General features: G+C 36.8%; 2 protein-coding genes and 1 long non-coding RNA gene across 4 annotated transcripts in view; all 3 read right to left on the reverse strand.

Moving 5' to 3' along the window:
- Window positions 1-22,846, reverse strand: part of LOC139983328 (uncharacterized) — an 81,644-nt gene that overhangs the window by 55,302 nt on the left and 3,496 nt on the right. Inside the window, exon 2 of one of the 2 annotated variants that reach the window (XM_071996834.1) lies at window positions 17,592-17,817. The exons of the other annotated variant lie outside the window; for it this stretch is intronic. Within the exon in view, the coding sequence (XP_071852935.1) occupies window positions 17,592-17,627 (36 nt within the window). The 5' untranslated portion in view covers window positions 17,628-17,817. The remainder of the gene's footprint in view (window positions 1-17,591; window positions 17,818-22,846) is intronic. 2 annotated transcript variants of the gene reach the window in all.
- Window positions 4,805-11,497, reverse strand: LOC139983353 (uncharacterized). The gene is made up of 3 exons (XM_071996884.1): window positions 8,961-11,497; window positions 7,963-8,063; window positions 4,805-7,090 (listed from the first exon to the last, which is right to left on the reverse strand). Exons 1-3 carry the CDS (start codon window positions 8,972-8,974, stop codon window positions 6,888-6,890), a joined length of 318 nt encoding a protein of 105 aa, XP_071852985.1. The 5' UTR covers window positions 8,975-11,497; the 3' UTR covers window positions 4,805-6,887.
- Window positions 13,113-16,444, reverse strand: LOC139982561 (uncharacterized). Its single transcript, XR_011798200.1, has 2 exons — window positions 15,788-16,444; window positions 13,113-14,684 (listed from the first exon to the last, which is right to left on the reverse strand). It is a non-coding gene; the product is annotated as an uncharacterized lncRNA (long non-coding RNA).

Below are 22,846 nucleotides of genomic sequence, written 5' to 3' on the forward strand. Positions count from 1 at the left end.
TTCTTCGAGTTGAGGATATATTGCAGGTTCCATCATTCTCCAAATTTAATAATATTAATGTTTATAATTAAATATTGCTAAAAGCAATATGCAGCATTTAAAAAGACATAGCATTTAAATACAACGTTCTTCTCCTTAAAAACGCTGTAAATAGACAATTTTGGCTGTGTAACAATATAATCTGATATATTATAACTGCATTGATCATCGATTATAGTAAATAAATCCTTAAAATAGCTCTTATTCGGTGATATGCCCGTGACGATGAAAATGCAGATAGTATGCAGCTCATTAGCAAGCTCTTTGATAGAAAAAAAAAACATACCAAAAATAATTTCAAGTAGTTGTAACAGTTGTAACACCCCTCCACTATAAAGTAACGAAAACGATTGTTGGTAATGCTTTTGACCCGATATTATAATGAACTTTCCCTTTAAAAGTACGCACGCGAGAGTTGACGTGAAACTGAAACAAATGATGCTTATGTTTACAATCTGTAATATACCTTCTACAGATGAGACTTCTACAGATGAGAATTGTTTTTGCTCGTTTGCTGAAAATGAAATGAAACTGGCTGTAAATAGTATTATAAACGTAAAAGTCAGTACTTGGCACTAATGTAATAAGTGTAACTGTTTGGAGATCTTCTCCATATTATTGCTTATATATGATATTTGGTAACAAGACAGGTGATGGTAAGGTATATAAAGTATATGTGTACAGTGAGCCTTGTTGGTCTCTGGTCTAGGTGAGATCAAAGTGTAGAAATGGGCTATCTCACTATACACGTGTAGTTAACATTGTCTCTTAAATTAATAATAATTTTACTGTTTAATTGTTTTTGCCTGATTTTTAAGATTGCATTATTTTAAATTATATTATAGCAAAGAAAAAAAAGAGTAGGATATTTGTCTTGGTATTTTTTTTTATTTGTTATGTTAATTGAATACCTCTCATTAGATTTTTTTTGGTCAAATGTTAACCAAAATAATGGATAAGTAGTTTAAGCTTTCCAAAAGTATGAAGATGGATCCCATTGTTACCTTGAATTAAAGTAACCTCTACAATTCGAACACATGTTATGGTTCCATTAACGAATTCTAGAGGCAATGGAAGTGTCGACAGCGTATCGAAAACTACATTGTTAGCAGAGTCTTTCTATATGTCGAACTTTACACTCGGTGGGTAGTAGTTTTTTATGTTTCAACCGTTCAATTTATGTTATTCAATGGTATTGATCAGGGGCGTCAATCCGGTTTGAAACGTGTGGGGGGGGGGGGACGTAATCGATTCGAGTATTCCGGCCGTAAGTATACTATCTAAGAGGAGCGCCACCATCAGTTGGCGTGCAGCGTGACAAGAACATTTAGATTTCAGTACCTGCCAGATCGATGGAGATGGCACTTGCCAGGTTGGATAGCAGCCATCTAGTTGCGTGATATCGGGAGAAAATTACATATTCGTCACTCAGGAAATCTGCAATGAAGTTCAAGCGGCCTTAATTTTTGGTGGATTATTTCTTTTATAAGTGATTCCAATTGACATGAACATTTATCCCAGTGCAAGTTGACAAATGATGCAGTGAACTGGAAAACCCAGCCCCATTTTGCCCTATGTTTCAAGTTGGAATACCCCTCATTTGTTCGAACCCATGACAACTAACAATCTCTGAATAAATTTACTTCGAAACGGGCACATTATATTGCACAAAGTCGGTAAAGGAATGACCCCAGGGCCTGAGATATAGCCGTATAGGAACAGGCGCGTAGCGAGGAGCTTGCCAAGGGAGGGGCGAACCTATACGCAAATGATCAGAGCCGTAGATTTGGCATTGGAAACTAAGCGTAGCGCCACCATGTGTTTGCGTGAAGCGTAGAAGAAAATTTTGGCAGAAAATGCCTCCCAGATCGCTGGAAATGGCACTTTCCAGGCCTTGCAAGTTGCATCTGAGCATTTTCTTTTTGAAATTAGTAGCGATATCATAAAAACGAAGGGTCGCCCCTTCGAACCCTTGGCTACGCGCCTGTACGGGAACGATGTCCCAAAATGTTCCCGGACATATAGGCGAAAGAAGCTATCCGCCGCGACAGCATGTGAGTTTCTCGACTTGCCGTCCTGGGAGTCATACCACAAATTGGTCCATTTCCTCCCATAATGCCACCCGTGACACACTTCTAATGGCACTGTGTCAGTTTAAATGATTTGCTTGGTCTACGAGAATAAATTTCTATGAAATTTGAAACAAGCATGGCAAGACTAACCACTTTATTTATATTTTCAGGACCTCACACATGCGCATGTATTGTCAGACTTAGAATAGGTCCCATGTGAGTGGTGGCTAAAGTGAAGAAGGCATCAAATTATATCAGTAGTTGTTTGTTGGTGTCCTCACGCAAGTTACCTCGGTTGCTAGGTGGATCTGCATCTGGTAATCGGGTGAATTCTGGTCAGAGCGTAACATGTAACCACCGTGTACCCAGTGTTCTCACTGTGGAGTAAACTCCGGTATCACTCAACAACAAGGTAACATGGGATGCGCTGCCACGGAATATGCTCCCTATTTCATTTCCACAATATCAGGGAACGGGCACAGTCTTTGAAACACCATCCACAACTAAACAACAAATATGTACAGGCTTTGGCTCTAGCTATTAAGTGCCGTTGTGGCAGTAATGAGTGTCCGTGCAACGTCTCTTATGATAATGATGGAGCGCACTAGTCTTCCACTGGAATCGCTAGTTGTAAGCTCCGGCCGCACCGTTATCCGCACAAAGCTTGTGGTTTCAATCTCAAGTTTCGCTCGTCGCGACAAACAGACAAAGTTGCAGGTTTACCAATGTGAAAAATCTCGGTCACTTTCCATAGAACTGAACTTCTAATATTCGATGATATGAATCCTGAGATGTGTAAGCCCTAACCAACCAAATGTGTGTGTGTGTGTGTGGGGGGGGGGGCAATTTGATATGAAGTCCCCCACCCATCGAAATGTAAGGGGGCGTGTTCCCCGTCCCCACAGGATTGACGCCCATGGTATTGATTACCAGACAAAACAGGAGATATTTGACATCTTCGAAAAGGTGACGTTCATACCATCAACCATGATTTGAAATAACCTAGGTGACACAGATAACAAAACGGGTAAAATAACTACTCAAATTTAAAAAAGATTAAGTTTTGTTTTAAAGAAAGAAATTATACAGAAAATGCAATCCTTACCTTAGTAAAGAAATTTAACATTGTTATTAAGATTTCAAAGGAATGAAGTAAGAAGGCCTTAACGGCATAACGTTTAGGCAAAAACTCGCAAAAGATAATGAAAATGATGTTTTAGAACACAATGTTTGAACTCCCGTTTTCATGGTGTGTTCAAATGTATACACTGAAATTCTATTGATACTTTAACCTGCGCAATAGGCCGTGATATCACATACGGACGAATCATCGAGCTAAATTTTTCTCTCCCTGTTTAAATAAGATCCTTATCAATGGAAGTGTGCTCGGTATTTCTTTTGATTTCCAACTTACCTTATATATTGCTATAAAAATGGCAGTTGATATGACATCGTATAAGTGGTAATTTTATTTGAATACGCTCCTCCGATTAAACGAATAAGGAAGGAATGCTATATAACCCAACAATTAAATCAGCCACGAAGATTTAAGGCCAGTCTTGATCTCATTACTTTCTATGCAAATATACCTGTACGCGTCAGATTTTATTGAACAAATTAACTGATGCTGAGGTAAAACATAAGGTGTTTAGTCGCTGTGATATCAAAACCCCAGCAATTACAGAAAGTTCAGTTAATATTCTATATTTACCCTTATCAATAACGACAATTGCTTACCATAGTCATAGAAGTTCTCGATTGGCGGAAACGGCTGAACAACGAGCTCTGATAAAGTTCCATTTGTGTTGGAGGATGGAAACGTAGCGTAGAGTGTGTGTTAGATATTTTATTTTGGCTAAGTTCCGAAAATCTTCGACGTTCCTTGGCTGAATTCTTTCATTATTGACCGACCACTGAAGATCAGTGGTGGGTTTAACACGAAGGATATGGCAGGACTCGTCCAGTGTCTCGTACGTCTCGATACGGAAGAATCTCCATTAGTTACATTACAATTTCAAACTTGAATGTAAAACAGTATTGAAGGAACTAAATAAGAAAATAAACAAACACTGTTTGTTATCTGAAGGCGCAACCGTAGATTTCAAGATAGGACGTACACTTAACATGTATTTTGTTAAAGGTGGGATCGCTCGTAATTTCCTCGTAAATTCTGTCCTTCACACCACCCGATTCAAAAATAATATCAATACTACCCTCTACCGGTTCATCCTGTTGTCTCGTAATTTCTCACCAATCCCGTATTTACGGCTAGTAAGCAATAAACGGGTTCGGTTACTTGAACGGTGGCCTTGGCGAAATTCCTGCATAGTTTCTTGTCTGTGGCAGTACAGGGAGTTGTTATGGAACAACTCCCTGGTCAGTAGTGTGCGGTATTACGCCGCGTTTTCGTGTGTATTGTGTGATACAAAACTCTATGCTTTGTTTTACGTTCAGAACTTTTTCACAACTAATGGGCTGTACAGTACAAGTTACGGTCGAGCTTTGCATCAGGCGTAATAGTTTGACCAGGGAGCTGCTACTCTAGCAGTTCCCTGCTTTTACTCTTTTAGGCCTACATGGTGAGCAGTCGAAGTCAAGAAACAGCTCAAGAAACTAATAGTTATGAGCTTCATGTCTGATTCACGCTGACTGGTGTCACAAAAAGACAAACGCGAATGAGTGAAAAAATTGACTGAAGTGATTACAAACTATTGGGTATCAAACGTAAAGTCAAGTCCGTCATGTGTAAACAATTGGTATTTCAGCCACTTTAGGTATTAATTATACATAGACAGAGTCACAGCTTACATTGTATTTTAGATATAAATTTTAGTTATATATCAGGAGGGAAAGTCAAAGCATTTTATGTCATATACCATATATAGATAAATATGTATATTTAATTATTTTTGAACTCCTGGCAACGGGCCCTTTAGGCGATCACAGAGCACTTGCCCTAGCTGCACCCTGCCCTCCTAACCGGTGCACGTAAGCCCCGTCCTTGCACCCCTTTGACCCGAATTAAAAAATAACGAAACTTGAACGGAAAAGGGAAGGAAAATACGTTGCCATAAGGGGCGGCTCCACCCTCTTTAGAAAGGATTGGCAAAAAGGGAATAAGTACATGAACAATAAACTAATAGTTATTTCCATTGAAAAGTGTCTCGATGAGCATGGGCCGTCAAAGCAAAAAACTTTTTTTTTAAAATCACGTCAGTGTATTGCTTTCCAGCGTACTGTACTCCCAGAATTGACTATCCTGCTTCTTGTTCCGAACGGCTCCCAACGAAATGCCAGAAAGTCGGCAACGGGGTTGGGGTGGGTTACCCAGCTCCACCATGGGGCACCTCATCACGACTGACTCGAATTACAACTCGAAACTTTAACTGAAACTGGATTGAATTAAAAAATATATATACTAGCTGTCTGCATGGATCATACTTATCTATACTATTGTGTGACCATATAGGCGTACGGGCTCTATATGTCAACCAGGAGAGACTGGGGAAGCTTTTTTTCTTGCCACAGAAAATTAAACATTGCCCGGAAGTTCCTAGCAGGATTAATTCATTTCAAACTTCGACGGCAATGAAGGACAAAGAGAACCATATAGGCCTATGCCTGACTATAAGATCATTGAACCATCACGAACAACTCTGAATAATCTTCCATTTGCGGATTCATTACATTGGGAATAAGGGGTGGGGGTGAGGCTTTCCATTTGATCCGCAAGTATATTGAACGGTCACCACAACAAGGGTGTATAGCTTGGGACTAGCACGGGGAGACTTGTCAACCTTGTGAACTTTTTTGGGGGTGAGATGCGGGGGGGGGGGGGGGGCGGTGAGTCGGCAAACTAAAACATACAGGGTAAACTGAGGGGAGGAAAGAGGTCAAAAAAAGAAAGAGTGAAAGACAGATGAAGGGATGGAGGAAGAAAGTAAAGAAAATGTGGAGATGGAGGCTATGGGTAGAGATAGATATGATATGAAAGTACAGAGAAAAAAAAAACAAGAGCAGAAAAATTGAGATCACTGGGATACTGTCAAATACACAAGGAGAATATACAATCTAAATACTGGAATTAAATAATGCACAACATAAATACAGCTTGATGACATCAACAAATCAAAGGGGAAGGATATAATGTTTCAAGGATGCTGGAAAATAAGACACAACAGAAGATGATTATGGTTTCTGATCTATTAGGCTTCTTCTCTCTACTGCTACCAGGATGTAAGAGACCACAGGGACTCGCACAACTCTTTAAGTTGTGATGACCTCTGACCCTTACTATGCCTAACTGTTATCTTGCCAGGTAATAAATACACCAGTGCATGAGAGGAGGTGAGAGACAGGACTGATTGATCGTGTCGATAGGGGTACATGTGATTCAAGAAGATAGATGTAAAGATTAGCATCGTTTGGACACTTCAAATGGGACCCCCTCCCCACCCCCACACCCTCCCCCACGTTCTAATCATATCCCCTCCTGGCAACGGAAATGAACACCAGTATAAATAAACCGAAACAGATATTCATACATGCTGTGCGTGTAGGCCTATATACAATAATATAAAGCTGGCCATTCTCTGATTGTTACTCCTTGATAGAATTTCCCCAACCTTGCCCACCTTGACTTAGAGGGTGGCCAAGCTCCTGATTCACAGTCATAGCTACTATCGAACGAAATGGACGAAAGCAATTTATCTCTATCTGGTGATGCAGATGTACCAATAGCTGCTAATCCAACGTTTGTGAATGTCACACAACCTGTCAACAAATGTCTGGGAAAAGTGCTTGTCCCTGCCATATGTATGATCTCTTTTGTTCAGGATCATGTAAATGTGGCAATGTGTATTCGTATAGTCTGAGGTTTTTCTCCCATGCTGCTCCATATCTAATCCTACTGGGGACATTGGACAGAACATTGGCAGATGGCTTCTTGAGAGGTGTTGAAGTAACTGGAACAGGAGTATCTGTAGAGATTACATAAAACAAGAGTTACTAGATTGCAAGTATCCTGCTATAGCTTCTATGGCTGTGACTAAAAATATACCTTTTGTTTAGAACTTATCACACTTATGCAGCACTGGAAACTGATATTTCAATTTAAATGGTGTCATTGAGTTTAGAGGGCATTGAAGTTACAAGTATGTTGGTGAAACCAAGACCACCCTCAAGAAGCAGTTCTAGTCACAAGTCAATACCATGAAAATGGAGACTCCAGTAGGGGAACACTTTCAGCTGCCCAATCATACCATTAAAGACATGTCCCAACAGGTAACTAAATTCGTATTTAACCATCTCAGACACAGTACACCACAGCAGAGATAGAGAGAGTGGACGGAATGCCCTAGCACCATTCAACTGAATGGGCTCAATATACAGGAAGGACATGACTAACTTTATCCTGCTCCATCTCTGTATTCTGCTATAGTTTATTCGCCCTCTCTCCTTACTTAATCCTCGCTTTGTACGCAGTTTAGCACAGTTTATCTAAATACCTCTGCTTTCACTGACTCCTTTTGTTCAATACACCATTAACTTCTTTCTTTGTGTTCACCATGTCCTCTCTGTTCCAGGCTCTATTGTGTCTCTTGAATTTACTGTTACTATAGTCAGTTTGCCTCTAAAGAAGATCCTGATAATATCAGGCCCACTTACTTTTATAAATTTTCATACACATGTATGCGTTTTAGTGGATGAGCAATATGCTACCATTTTTTTCTTTTCTTTTGGAATTTAATGAGAATGAAATTGTATTATTTTTCCGATCACATCAGATCAGATAAGATTAGCACTGCTCTTCCAGTCTGTAATTCATGCAAGGATAAACATATAAATTTACCTTCTCCTTTCTGAGTGTCAACTGATCTTTCTGTGGTGACAGCTGCTGAGAATGCCTCTGTTTGACTTTCAGCATCTTTCCGGAAAAGATGCATTTGAAACCTATACAATGAAACCAAAAAAATTGTGCGTAAATCATATAACTGAAACAATAATTTTACTGTACACCCCAAGCTTAATTGTATGCGTAATGAATCTGGTAATGACCAAATCATTACAAACATACATGTTTTTTATCATACCTACCCAAGAAAAAGTATGAAAGAGAAAAGTAACAAACAAACACTTAGGCAGATTTCAATAATAACATATTGTTAACCCACATTGATTTTAACCCAGATAAGGATGAGATATTCTTTCATACTCTTCTTCAACATATCCATAAACCGCGGTACCTTTCAAGAATTGTAAGGATAATTTTGTGTGCCCAACTGCTTGCCCAACAACTTGAGCTCACATGTCAATGTAAAATTTACTATGTAAACTTCCTGTCTTAGTGAACTGATTGGTTTCATATCGCTAAAAGATGTCCAGTCCTTTGATCAAAGTTTGATGTACACTCATTTTTTACCTACTGTGTAAGCTTCCTGTTTATGTGAGCAGTTGGTTTCATGAGTGAGAATTGAGATGCTAGCTTACTCCATGACATAAGCCCACCATTGTGAAAAATTCCTGTTTACATGAATAGCTTGATTTCAGACTACCATAAATTTAACGCTAGATTACTCTCCACAAGAGATAGTTTCGGCCACCAAATTTAATAGATATTATAATTTTTGAACACTAAACATCAGATCATTCACAAGAAGCTGAACAAAAACAAGCATAGTACTGACTATATATAAAAAAATATGATAACTTAGCACAGCATCATAAAGTATGAGCATCAGGCCTACACAAAAAAACTGGTACTTTCTTACCTCCAGGCATGGCTATATAAAAGTTTATATAGGTATAGCTATATGTACTATGGTACCTCAATTTGTGAGGCTAATTTACCTAATTTCTTGCATAGCAGTTGGGTTCCTTCAAAAATCCCAAACACAGAAATGTACACATGATTGCTGGAATATGGACAGACAGTCAGTAGATAACAGTATAACACCCTGTTGCCCAAATGAACCATTAAAACTTGATTGCATATATGCTGGCTGTGGCTGACCTTAGAAAAACCTAGGTCTAGTTGCATACGCAGCGGTGTGAAAACACGTGAATCAGTTAGGAGTGATTCTAAATTATTTATGTAGATGCATTATTTTTATAGGAAAAATTGCAGGTCCATGTGGTTGTACTTGTACAGCACAGTAGGCCTTCCTCACTGGTGTATATTACAAAATTAGGGAATACAGCTACGTACTATGAACACTAAATTCAGATACTTATTACTAATACTAAAGGTTATGTTATATGCCTAGTTAATTATGACTGGGCATAGGTGAGGCTTTTCTTCAAATGCTCATTCACAAGAATTATTCTTCAAACAAGGACAGCTGATAACAATTTAGAACCTGGAGGGGGTGGGGATGAACAGATCACCTAGGCCTAGTGGTTAGAAAATATATTTCCATCAATTTGTTGAGGCAAAAACAGTTTACTTTTTGGTGATGAGAAGGCCCAGCTTTCCATGGCATAAATATGAGGAGTGAAACTAAAGACCCCCCGTCCCTGTCAGTCTTCTTTAGGAAGGATATTTTAATTTTTAACTGTATACAGTAAAAAGTGGCTATTCTTACGACTAGTCGTAAGAATAATTTCCGATACGCATGGGCAGTTGCTATTTTTATGATTAGGAGCACTGGCGGATCCAAGGGGGCCATGCCCCCCCCCCCCAAGGTGAGCTAAAAAGTGTTTCCGAACATCCGCTAAATCATATGATTGGAAATTAAAAAAATCGAGAGGAATAGCAGTGGTAGACTAGTCTAAACCATTTCGTATTCTGGTTTAAAATTAAATGCAGAGCTCCCAACTGACCCGCAATTCGCGGGAATTAGACCCGCATTCTAACACCCAACCCGCAAGCGTCCGAAAAAACCGCATTGTAATTGTCAAGTATACATAAAAAAATTTGCATCAAATTTTGACTTAGCAACCATCATTTCTTTAGCATTTAGCATAATAGAGTATAAAACCTCCTTTACAGCATCATTTGAACCTCAAATTAGTCTATATTTTTTTTCATTGGGGCGAGCAGTGAACATTTTCATGCAACGGGAAAGAATGAATTATCACCTACTATTCAATTTATTGATGTTTCACACAAAAAAATGCATATTTCTCAGAAAATTTTGGGTGACAAAAGCCTTTCTAAGTGCCACCATTTTACATGTAGGCATCACCAGGATTCCAAAAAATTCAAAAGGGGGGGACACCCCCTCCCATTATACCCCTTCCCCAGGATGGCAATTCGTGGCATGGACCAGCATTTGCCTTCTCAAGAGTTGGGAGCTATGTAAATGTATGAGCATGAGGATTTACAGTTTAACACCATTTTGCAGTTACAGGCTGGTTGTAAGAAATTTATAACCTATGAGAAATAAAATTTCTTGAGAAAGATGATCGGAACTTTGTTTTATAAATATTTTAGAAAATTACACCTGGGAAACATTTTTTTTTAGAAGTAAATTAACATCACCATTGTACACTTTTGTGGCACCAAATTGCATCTGAGGGCATTCAGCAATAGAAAATTTTCCAAAGGGGAGGGGGGCACCCCCTCCCCTTAGACCCCTCCCCCATATCACTCTAATGCCACCTTGGCCCCTCCCAAACAAAGGCCCTGGATCCGCCAGTGATTAGGAGTACTAATTTTACAACGAGGAGTAACAATAACTTCCGGTTAGGGTTAGGATTGAGGTTTAGGGTTATGTTTAGGGTTACCCCTACTACATGCGCAGTTGCTTTATTTACTTTACAGCACATGAATTTGCCTTTGTCGTAAGAATAGTTTATAAATAATTGTTACCACTAGTCGTAAGAATAGCCACGGCCTATACAGTATCCTCATGACAAGCATTCACAAACAGTGATGATGATGACTCAGTAATACAACTTACTGCTATTTTGTGCTAGGATAAGTATGATAAGGTTAGCATACGCTAGGTCCATTGGAAAAATGAATGATAGGCCTAGTTACAAAGCCTAGGCTCATCAAATCATGTAGGCCTATGTTACAAATACAATAGCATAGACACTGCGAAGTTCGAACACCTAAGCCTTAAAATACCCTAAAAACTATCTTCATTTTATTGACAGATATGTACGTACATACTTGCGCACGGGTCATTTTGGAGAGGAAATAACTGTAGCGTCCTAGTTTTTAGTGATATTGGCTCTCGCTTGCAGGTTATCATGGTGAAATCGTGTATTTCTTAGGGTTGTCCGAACTTTGCAGTTTTCTGTACTTCGCAATACTGACAGTTACCTAAGACAATACCCTGTAGTACTACTATGTACTAGTATTACCCTATACAGTTTTAGCCTAGCTTAGCAAATCATTACCTTTTTGTGTGATCCTGAAGCAAATGTTCTGCGAAATCTGCGTTATCTGCGTTGTTAACAGTAGTCAAATCGTGGACATGTTTGTAGAGTTCTTTCTCCATTTGCCAGTTTACGTGGGAACGTAGAAGATCTTCGTGGTATCTCTTCGTCGCTGTTGTTCCTTTGCACTGCTGTTTTTGTCAGGTCCATGCAACAATGGCTTTCCTCCAACTGAACCTACGCTCGTTCCAGGATAAGGTCGTTTTCTTTCGCCCGATTCTCCTTGCCCTGATCCCTTTTCCATGATTGTCACTATACTCTAGTCTAATCGAATGTATTTGTACGAAAATCGTACAGTATTCTTTACTCAAAAGGCACACAAACAACAAACTATCGCGTACGAAAATCCTTTGCGGTAAACAATACAGTAATCTGAAATGCTGTGTTATAACATTGTGTGCATGGGTACGGGCTTGTTACGCATACGCTTGCCTGTGCTATTCACTGAGCTAAATTTGCCACCGAGGTCACGTGATTAATATAGGCCATGGTACATAGGGCATTTATGTGCTCTGTTTACAATTTCCGTGCAACTGATCGAGGGAGGGGCTAAATTTATCACAGAATGATGAATTAGGAGTTGCTAATCACAAATTGCTTTATCCCCACGCATGGTTGTGGTTAAGCGAGAAGAAAATTCATGGAAAAGGGAGTTACATCACCATACTTAAAACCCATATACCAGTTCCACTACTACTGTTTTGCTGAAGTGAGAAAGTACACTAACACTGCAAGTTTCATGGGAGTTCACTCAATTTTTTTTTATTTCAGACCTTGAATGAAATCATAAATGAATTATGACTGCTAAAATATGTTAGCAAATTAACCAATTGGTTAATTAGATTAATTAGTTAAAAAACATTGTTAACTACTAATTATCTAAAAGCATTAATTTTTAAAAATCCTACTAATTTATAAGCCAGTTAATTAATTAAGGCCATTTTAACCAGTTGAAAGGATTGAGTATATATGGTAGAGAACAATAATCTTCAAAACTTCATCCACATCTTTGTTTGTATTTAGAGAAGTTGGACTGGGTAGGTTGTAACATGGACTTCCTTTAAATAAAGATTTTCTCAATTGCCTTGAAAGAATGCTATACCCTCCCAAACCAAATTTGACTACAACTCAAACTATGAGCACTTTGTTCATTCAAAAGTGAAATACTTTTTCAAGCCTGATGACTCAAAAGACAGATGCTTATCCACTCTATTCGAGGTGCAAGAAGATGAGAGATACTACCTCCCCTGGACGACACGATACCATTCCTAGTTAAGTCCAAGCATTGCTAAAATAAGACTCCCTTTCATTAATTTTCCTGAAAGAATGCTTACATCCTTCCAAATACAATATTCACTATTAAATACAAAAAAAAAAACTACCACACTTCCGGGTGGGGACTGATACAGGACTCCAAGTAAAATACTCAATTTTCCTGAAATATGGCCACATCATCCCAAATACAATTTTTTCTAGTAATTTACAACAACAAAATACTTCCAATCTCTGATCATGAGCATTTCGTTCATTCGGAAAAATTAAATCCTTACCCATCCTGATGACTGCCAAGGCTGATTGTTTACCAGACAAAGTGAAATAATACTCAAAAGGAAATTTGCTTGTTCTCTCGTTTATTTCGTTGCTCATCTCTCTATCTCTCTCTTTTTCTCTTTCTCTTTTACTCAGTCTTTACAAGTTGTGTTTTGTTTTATACTCATTTCTCTCTCAACCTTTCTCTCTGAAGAACAGTTTACAACTGACCACTGTCTCTAAAAACACACTATTCAGTAACTCAATACAATACATGCTAATTTTACATAACAAAAACAGAATGGTTGGGCAAACAATAGATGGCATTTTGAAAGCATTTGCCTGGTTTCATAACATAGCAGGTGCAAAATTGTTAGACTACTTTACTCTCTAGAACATTCTCCCCTTCCATGAGGTACTCTACCTCAAGTATAAAAAACAAAACAAAATTAATACATTTTACTCATACATTAACCATCAAAAATCTTTCTTCATTACTGCAAATCTATGTACAGTAAGATATTTGTGGAGTATTTATATCACATAATATTGAACTTATATATAACACTTGCTGTCTACATTCGACACAAACACACGGAAACACTTTCTTAAATTAAACATGTATCCTTATATGGTATGTTCTTATACCAAAATTCACTGATACAAATGCAAAAGATCTTGGACTGTGTACAGTCTGAAGGGAATTTATAACCGCTTCTTAGTAAAATTTACTTTACCACAAAAACTTAACTTAATCTAGGATTTCCACACGACAAATCTTAGTAATGTTTCTCAAATAAACAACTCTAATCTAGGTATGCTTATAGCTTTTACAGGAGCCACCTTCGCTTTTGAAGATACTAGCTGCACCCTGATTCCATTTACCCCCATGGTTGTTAAATAAACCACAGCTGCATATGCATCACTTGAAGCATCACAAAATACATGCATTCTTTGGTCTGCCTTACCCTTTGGGCACAAGCATATTCCAATATCAATATTGTCTAAATTAACTAAATTTTCCAACCACCTTCTGATTTCTCATTCTAGACCCCCTACATTAGGATCATCCCAATCAAGTTCTTTTTCCCCAATTATTTTGCATTCAAATCTTAGCTACTTCTATAATAGGCCCAATAATTCCAAGAGGATCAAACACTGATGATAGCTTGCTTAAAACAATTTGCTTGGTTAAGGTTTCAACATTACTAACCATTACTTGCTTCTTAAGTTGAAATTTGTCTGACTCTGCATGCCAAGTCAATCCTAAGGTCTTTGTTGATGGCAACCTCTGTCTAGTTTTATCAACTGACTTAGCCCTATGTTCCTTTGGAACCCTTCTAAAAGCGTCTTTGAGTTTGATATCCATTTCATGGGTTTCATGCCCGCTTGGCCCTGTAGAGCAACCAACTGGGTATACAATTCTTATATCCTTTCCACCATTAACAATCTCACACCTCATAAGTCTCACTACCAGTCTTTTCCCTGTGAACTTATAAGGTTTCATTTTGACGGAATGACAGATGAAGCATTCATTCGGAAACATGTGGCGTTCCCTCCACTCTCTTGGACCACTTGTATTGTCGGACCAGAGGGCGCGTTTCCTTGGCGGTTCGTTTTCATCTGCATCATCATTCAGCTTGTTTACATCCGTTTCTATATGAGTAAAATTAAAAGAAAAAATAGCTGTTAAATAATGTTTTGCAACAAGAAAGGTAAGTTTTAAAATTTTGAGCAAGGATTATTTGCCTCCACAGTTTTGTTACTTAAGATTCAAAGCATTTCGCCCCCAACTTTTACTCCCTAATCATTGGGATCATTCAATAATCAAAAAGGAAAATAATATTTAGAGTTTAACTTTTATGTTTAATAATTTGAAGGAAGAATAAATTGCCAATGTTCAGCAACATGCTCTAGCAAAATCTTTGAATTTCTTAAAGGCATTTAAAGTAACCTCGCAATCTTTACACAAGTTGACAGAAAAGGTTACCTTTCCAAATTCAAAATGCATATATAGAGCCTACCCTTGTAAATACTGTTTTTATTTTGTTTACCGTATTTGCCGTAACAAAAAATTAATCTATATATGTCTTCTTCCTATTGAGGGCCCATTCCCATAAGTCATAATGAACTAAGAAGTACATGCATACCATCAGTGTATCAGGACTATGTATATTGCTCATGTTTGAATGATGACAAGAAAATTACAACAAGAAAATTAAATTTTGTTGATAAAATATGCTCTATGTAGGCTATATGCAGTAGGCTATATGCAGTGTTTTTGATCAAACCTGTCATTTGCTTTGTCAGCCTGGTGTAACCCACAAGTTGAGACATTTGAAAGAAATATGCTGGTCAATGGTGTTGTTTACATCACAGTCAAACTGTTTACTAATAGACCTTATACTGTGTGTGAGCATATCTTTTCTGGATTGAATTCGAAAAGCCAGATTTGAATTAGGGTAAAATTTACATAGGCCTACTACTAGTAGATATTATGCCTTGCACCAGCAAGATATTTCTATCGCTTTATTACATTTGCATAGTGGTTATATTGTGTATGTTAAAATTCGCCAAGTTTAGTCAAATTGGCTGAGCTCTACGCCGAACATACATTTTATTTCCAAGTGGGCAATTTGGAAAAACAGTGGTAGGTCCTAGCCGCCTAGGCTATGCCTAACTAAAATTAAGGGGCTGGTTGGAAAAAAATGGATTAATACAAAATCTTACATATTTTTGACAAAAATACTAGTACATACCTGCAGCGCGTTTTTCAGCGAGTTTTGCCTGCCTTTTGACTTTAGTTATGTCGCAAAACCGTTTGTAACATTCAATGTGGTATCATCATATGTCTCGATGTAGTAAAACTTCCCCAACACATTCTGAAATTGTTAACGTTAGGCCGATCGCCGTCGCGGAATTTCTGGCTATTTCTGCCTCCTTGCAATCAAATTGTGTCCACTCCAAGGCAAATTTCTTAAATCTCTCTTATGAATTACTTGTCAGTTCAATAAATTTTGATTTAGAGCAATCTTTAACGTGTATAATACAGTTTTTTCGAAGCGACTTTCGTGTAACACCTCCACTACTGAACGCGGCCATTTTTGTTTTCGGAACAATTGTTCTGTCCATATTAACAAACCTTGTGATTGGTTGATTCGCCGAAATTTCGTGTATGCCGCAAGAATGTCTCTCGTACGACATTTCTGATTGGTAGAAAATAGCCTCGTACAATAACGCAAAAGGACCCGATTTCTGTTAGATTTTTACCAATTTTTAAGCATATATACCAGCATCGCAAGTGGGGACAACTGAATATCCATTCAGAGTAATATTTTCATATTTATCATTTACATATTATCCCCTCCCTCTTTGTGTTGCACGGAATGAAACGAAATCAAGGGATGTACCACGGCCTAATAGGGGTCCCATTAAACCTCGCTGAAACCTCGATAATGCCAGCGCCCTCAAAAAAAAGTCTACGAGCGATATCGCCTTTAAAAACTCTTTGTCATAGCTAGTGCAAGTCTTTCTAAAGCTTTCTACGATTCTAGTTACAATTAAAGGTATGTAACATAAATTAAGCAATCTATAATATCAAATTATCATCAGCTGACAAAATACACAAGATAAAATATATTATGGATTAAAAGTATCATGGATTATTAACATTTTGTTTCTGGGCAAAAATCTCCAATGAGAAGAACTGCTTTATTTTCGAAATGACATCTCATAGTTTCTAACAAATATCATATATATTATATATCTAAAAATCAGAGAAAATGTATCAATATATAAATATATAAATATGCAAATATATATATATACATATATATATATATATATATATATATATATATATATTTATATATATATATATATATATATATATATATATATCTATATATATAAATAGTAGTGGTATATATATATATATATATATATATATATTAATACAAATATATATATATATATATATATATTTATATATATAAATATATACAAAAAATATATAAAATAAAAATATAATAAAAAATATAAATAAAATATAAAATATAAAGATAGATATAGATGTATATATATATATATATATTAATACAAATATATATATATATATATATATATATATATATATATATAGATATATATATATATATATATAAATATATATAAAAAATATATAAAATATATAAAGATATATATATATATATATATATATATATATATAATATATATATATATATATATATGTATGTATATATATATATATATATATACATATATATATATATATATATATATATATATATATATATATATATATATATATATATATATATATATATATATATATATATATATATATATATATATATATATATATATATATATATATATATATAAATTAGCAAAAGTCTGTTCAAAGTATCTCCGGCTTAAGCATCACAAATTATTTCGAGTTGGTTAGAATCATGTTTGATCCATATAGAGTAAGGCAAATATGTCACCATAACAGAACTAATATTGTTCGATACGGGTGACAAACGCCTACTACTTTCTTACCGGTTTCAAACACCTGAACATACAATCAGCGTTCATAACCTAGTGGCTAGGGTGTCCGCATATAAAGCTGGAGGCCTGGCTTCGAATTCCGGTGGAGGCTGGAAGTTTCTTCACTGTTCTGGATTTTCCAACTTACTACGACTTCAATTACATATATTCATTTGCCTTTCTTTTACCTCCAGTTCATTAACAAAAGTCTGTTCAAAGTATCTCTTTCGGGATCCGGCTTTAGGAATGAGAAATGATTTCGATTTGGTTATAATAATGTTTGATCTCTAGAGTAAGGCAAGTATGCCACCAAAACAGAAATTGTATTGTTCGATACAGGTGAAAAACGCCTACAGTGGAATTACGACCTTTCTTAACGGTTTCAAACCTCTGGACATGCAATCAGCATTCATAGCCTAGTAGTTAGGGTGTCGCATATAAGGCGGGAGGCTCGGGTTCGAATCCCGGTGGAGGCTGGAAGTTTTTTTCACTGTTCTGGATTTTCCAACTCACTACGATTTCAATGAATATATTCATATTTCAAAATGAGTGAGTTCGTAGTAAGTCCTCTTGCGAGATTAATATACTGCGCAGGCATGAAAAGGTCATATCAGCTGTTTATTGTTTTCCCTGTGCTTTGCCATTGCCACATGTGCTGGACTAGTACGTACCACTATTACCACAACCAGGGACGTAGCTAAGGCCTGATGATTGGGGGGGGGGGGGGGGGGGGTGTAGTGGCTGAAATTCCAACTGGATGGGTTTTGGAGTCAGAAAATTCCGACTGCTGCCTTGTACCCCCCCCCCCCCCGCACTCATCGTCAACGATACGGTCAGTGTCAGTCAGACACCCCATCTTTCGCGACTGCACTTTTGTTCCGAACTTTTTTCAATACATTTGTACATTATGGGGCAAATTTCTTGCTTATGTTGATGGCACTTTTAAACTTCCGTAGATTAGCATTGAGTGTTTTAATTGTATACCATAGGGACAATGTATATATATCCCAACGTCGTAGCCAGGAATTTGAAAGGGGAAGCACTTTTTGCGATTGATATGGGGGAGGGGTCAAAGGGGAGGGGGTGTCCCCCTCCCCTTTGAGATTTTTTTTGAACAATTGAAGGTCCTTAGATGCGATCTGGTGCAATTTGTTGCCAGTTTCATCATTATCATATGATATCATATTATCAGCAGATTTTGTTTCCTGCTTGAATTCTTTTACATGTTCTTTTACATAATATATCAGAAAGACAAACATAGTGCTCTTTTACAATTTTTCCAGAAGGATGATTCTTGTTTATTGTCCAATGTCTGGACTTAAATACATTTGACGAACTTAATTGATGGACAATATAAACTTTCGTATTTTGTAAGACAGCCAAATTTGCCGTAGCCTAAAAAAATATCGTTATCTCCGTGTATTAACAGTGTAATAATTATTTATAGGAAGTGCGTATCACGTACGATTGCTAGCTTAGTTTCATAACATGCTGTTCGTGCAACGACTTAGGACGAATCATAGAACGGATGAGAACGAACTTGTCGTCGTCGTCGTTGTGCATACGGTTCGTGACATTCCATCGAGTGAGGTTAGGTAGGCAATATGTATTTTATTACGCAGTGGCCAACTGTAGGTTTGAAATAGGCTATAGGCTAAATTTATCTAATTGCATCTGCCAAACTAAGTAAGTAGTTGAATCAGTAGGCCTGCATGTTATTACGATTATAATCGAGTTAACGGAGCTGACGAGTATTCAAGATCAAAAGAGCACTGACAAAATACCATGCTAAAAAAACAACAGTTTTTAAACATTTTTTTCGACACTCAAAGGTGGGAGCAGTCGCTACCCTGCTCCCCCTGGCTACGTCCCTGGTATATCCTGAACTTACTTTAAGCTGGCGAACAGGGTCGACCCACCCAATAGCAAAATTAATACATAAATTTTCCGAATTGAAGCTGGCGAACGTTGTATTTTTTTTTAGAGTATTCAAAATCATACGAAGTTTTGTATGGTGGAGTATAAGGATCGCGAGATACAATTTCTCAATGTGACGAGGAAAACGTGGTAAATATGACTGATTAAAGGTCAATTTTGATAAAAAAAATTTATGTCACTCACAAATTACAAGAACATATGAAAATAAGAGTGCGACAGTCAGAAAAATTAGAGTGCGACAGTCGGAAATTCCGAATTGAAGCTGGCGACAGTCGGAAATTCCGACAGTCGGAAATTCCGACTGTCGCACTCAAATTTTCCAACTATCGTCATTTTTACCAAGATTGGGGGGGTGAGACACCCCCCACACCCCCCCCTCTAGCGACGTCCCTGACCACAACATGTTAACGCAGATTTGAATTTCTTCCAAACCCTTCAAATAGATGAGTGAAAGATCTTGCTAGTCAGTGTTTTACTAGTGATGTCGCATTTCAGGCTAATCCAATATCGAAGGCATTTCATGTAAGGTCTAACGTTTCAAGTTTCAAGTTTATTTTCCACTTTCCATATATATACAGTAACAGAGTCAATGAGTAATTTACTCAAATTATGATGAAATAACTATAAACAAAGTACAAAGTGTGCTATAATGGAAGTGGAGGAACCAGAAGTAAGTAGAAACATTTCGAGTCTGGACCCTTAACAACAAAAATGACAATTTCAAAAATCACATAAGTACAGAGAGAGTAAAGAGATAAGGAAAAACACAGAAAAAATAGAAAGAGGAAGCGAAGAGAGAGATCAACAAATCCATACAAAGAGACAATACAACTCAGCGTGGTGGTTTGTACTATTATTTAAAAGGTAATGCTTGAATGTTCTTTTAAATGAGTTAAGAGTACTTGAGTTTTTGATATATTGATCAAGTGAGTTCCAAAATGGTACACCAGTACTTCGTATTTGGGATTGACTGCGGTTAGTTCTAGAATATGGTTGATTTAGAGAGTGTTTATAACGAGTGGTAAAGGTATAATATTCTGAGTTACTACAATATAAATTATTGAAAGCTTCTGGGTGTATACCTTTGTGAAATTTATTTACAAACATCCCAAGTTGATAATGATATAGATCAAAGAGAGAAAGAATGTTAAGCTCTTTAAAGAGAGGTGCAGTATTACATCTAAAATGTGTATTACAAATATTACGAATGACACGTTTCTGTAAACTTCCAAGTGTTGTTTTGTGAGTACATCCCCACAGAAGGAGACTATATTCAAATGAGGGAACACAAGTGTGTTATATAATATTAAGAGTGCACTCTGGGGTAAATTGGTTTTTAGTCTATTTATAATGCCATTACATTTTGAAATTTTATTACAGATATAATGAACGTCTTCTGTCCAATTTAAATTGTCATGAATTGTTATTCCTAGAAAATGTGTATGGGGTGATGCTTTTATCTGTTGTCCATCTAATAAAACCATTATATTGCTCGTGTCATGAATTTTATTGTCAAATATTATAAGTTTGTTTTCAGTATATTGAGAGATAATTTGTTTGAATTAAGCCATTCAGATATATGAAGAAATTCACATGCGACATCCTTAAGAGTATCATTAAGGTTTTTATTTTGATAAAACACAGTAGTATCATCTGCAAATAAGATAAAGTTAGATTTTCTGGACGCATAGTGAATGTCATTCATGTAAAGAATAAATAACAAAGGTCCTAACATGGATCCTTGTGGCACACCGATGTTAAAAGTCAAGATTTGGGAAGAACTACTGCCAAACTGGACATAATTGTGACGATTTGTTAAATAACTTTTGTACCAACTATGCGTTTTACCTCGTACACCGTGCGCAAGTAACTTATCCGTTAACATATTATGGTCAATAGTACCAAATGCTTTAGAGAGATCTATGAAAATTGCGGCAGTTGATTGTCTATGGTCCAATCCGGTAGAAATGTTGTCAATAAGATTTTAGGCTACCATGTAAGTAGAATGATTATTTCGAAAACCATACTGATTTGAAGAAAGTATGTTGTGTTTTGGTACAAATGTGTACAACCTATCATACACTAAGCGTTCAAATATTTTAGAAATTGAAGGGAGAAGTGAAATAGGTCCATAATTAGAGAAAACCTTGGGGTCACCGGCTTTAAAGCTTGGAATAATTTTAGCAGTTTTCAACCGACATGGGAATACACCCATTGAAAATGAAAGATTGATTACATGTGTTAATGGTTGTACTATAGCTTCCATCGTATATTTAGGAACATCATTTGTTATGTTATGATAACCTGGACTTTTACCGTTTTTTTATCTCAATACATTACATGTATAGAGATATTGTAACAGTAAGTGGGACTTTCTCTTCTCTTAAAAATTTTTCAGCGTCTTCAAACAAAGTTCTTTTTCTCTGGAATTTCCAGAGCAAGAATATATCATATAGACCAACAAAAGTTACTATTTTTTATTCCACAATTGTATCTCAATCTGTGACTTTTTCACCGATTGATGTCCAAATCGGGCCAATTTGGACTGAAAACACACTTTGACAGACCTGTTTTGCACACGCTCCAAAACTTATGTTTTATGAAAGAGAATAGAATAGAACTGTCTTTCAACAGTGGTATCGTCTAAGATAGGGTCCTATGTATTATATATTTTATTAAAATTTTAAACTTTCATTTGTTGTTTGCAGGTAGGTATTAATAAGAATTTTACTACATGTATATGACATTTAATGGCTTTTATTTGCTTGATTTGATGTTTAAAAGATTTTTCTTTCTTAAAACAACACTGAGCTGCCGCCCCTACTTTTAGTAAAAAGGTCCGTTTTTGATGATTAAGCCCCGCCCCAAGTCTGTTTTGTAGCAGATTGGCTATGACTCATAACAGCTACATGTTAGATATACGAAAATGGCTACCCTCGCGAACAATTTTCTGTTCTGTAGTTAGGTACGCGGAAAAACGTGGGTTGTTTTGATATCTAGAAGTGGACACAGTTTTGATGGTAGTCACCACTACAGTCTACAGTAACATACAGTAGGTCAATAGGCCTAGCTCTCAAGGCAGGCATCAAGAATATGGTCGAGTTGTTCGCCTCTTCTAATTTGGCTGTTGTCATTGACGTCAAACTATATGACCAAAAAGTCCAACTGAGACTGACCTACAGGGATGTAAGTCTTCCGTATTTTTACGGAAATCCGGTTTTTTTTTATTCCAATAAAGTTCCACAAAATTGTTCGAATATCAAAGACACAACGCGGCAAAAATGCCTGGCCCGTTGCAGCAAGCTAACTTCAACTTTCACTCATCGATC

Source organism: Apostichopus japonicus, chromosome 16 (assembly GCF_037975245.1).
Source record: "Apostichopus japonicus isolate 1M-3 chromosome 16, ASM3797524v1, whole genome shotgun sequence".
Classification (NCBI taxonomy): Eukaryota; Metazoa; Echinodermata; class Holothuroidea; order Aspidochirotida; family Stichopodidae; genus Apostichopus; species Apostichopus japonicus.

Excerpts from the sequence above, each read along its gene's own strand:
- LOC139983353 (XM_071996884.1), bottom strand. Across the intron at positions 7,091-7,962 it reads TGACACTCAGAAAGGAGAAG|ATACTCCTGTTCCAGTTACT; the intron begins GTAAATTTATAT and ends TAATCTCTACAG.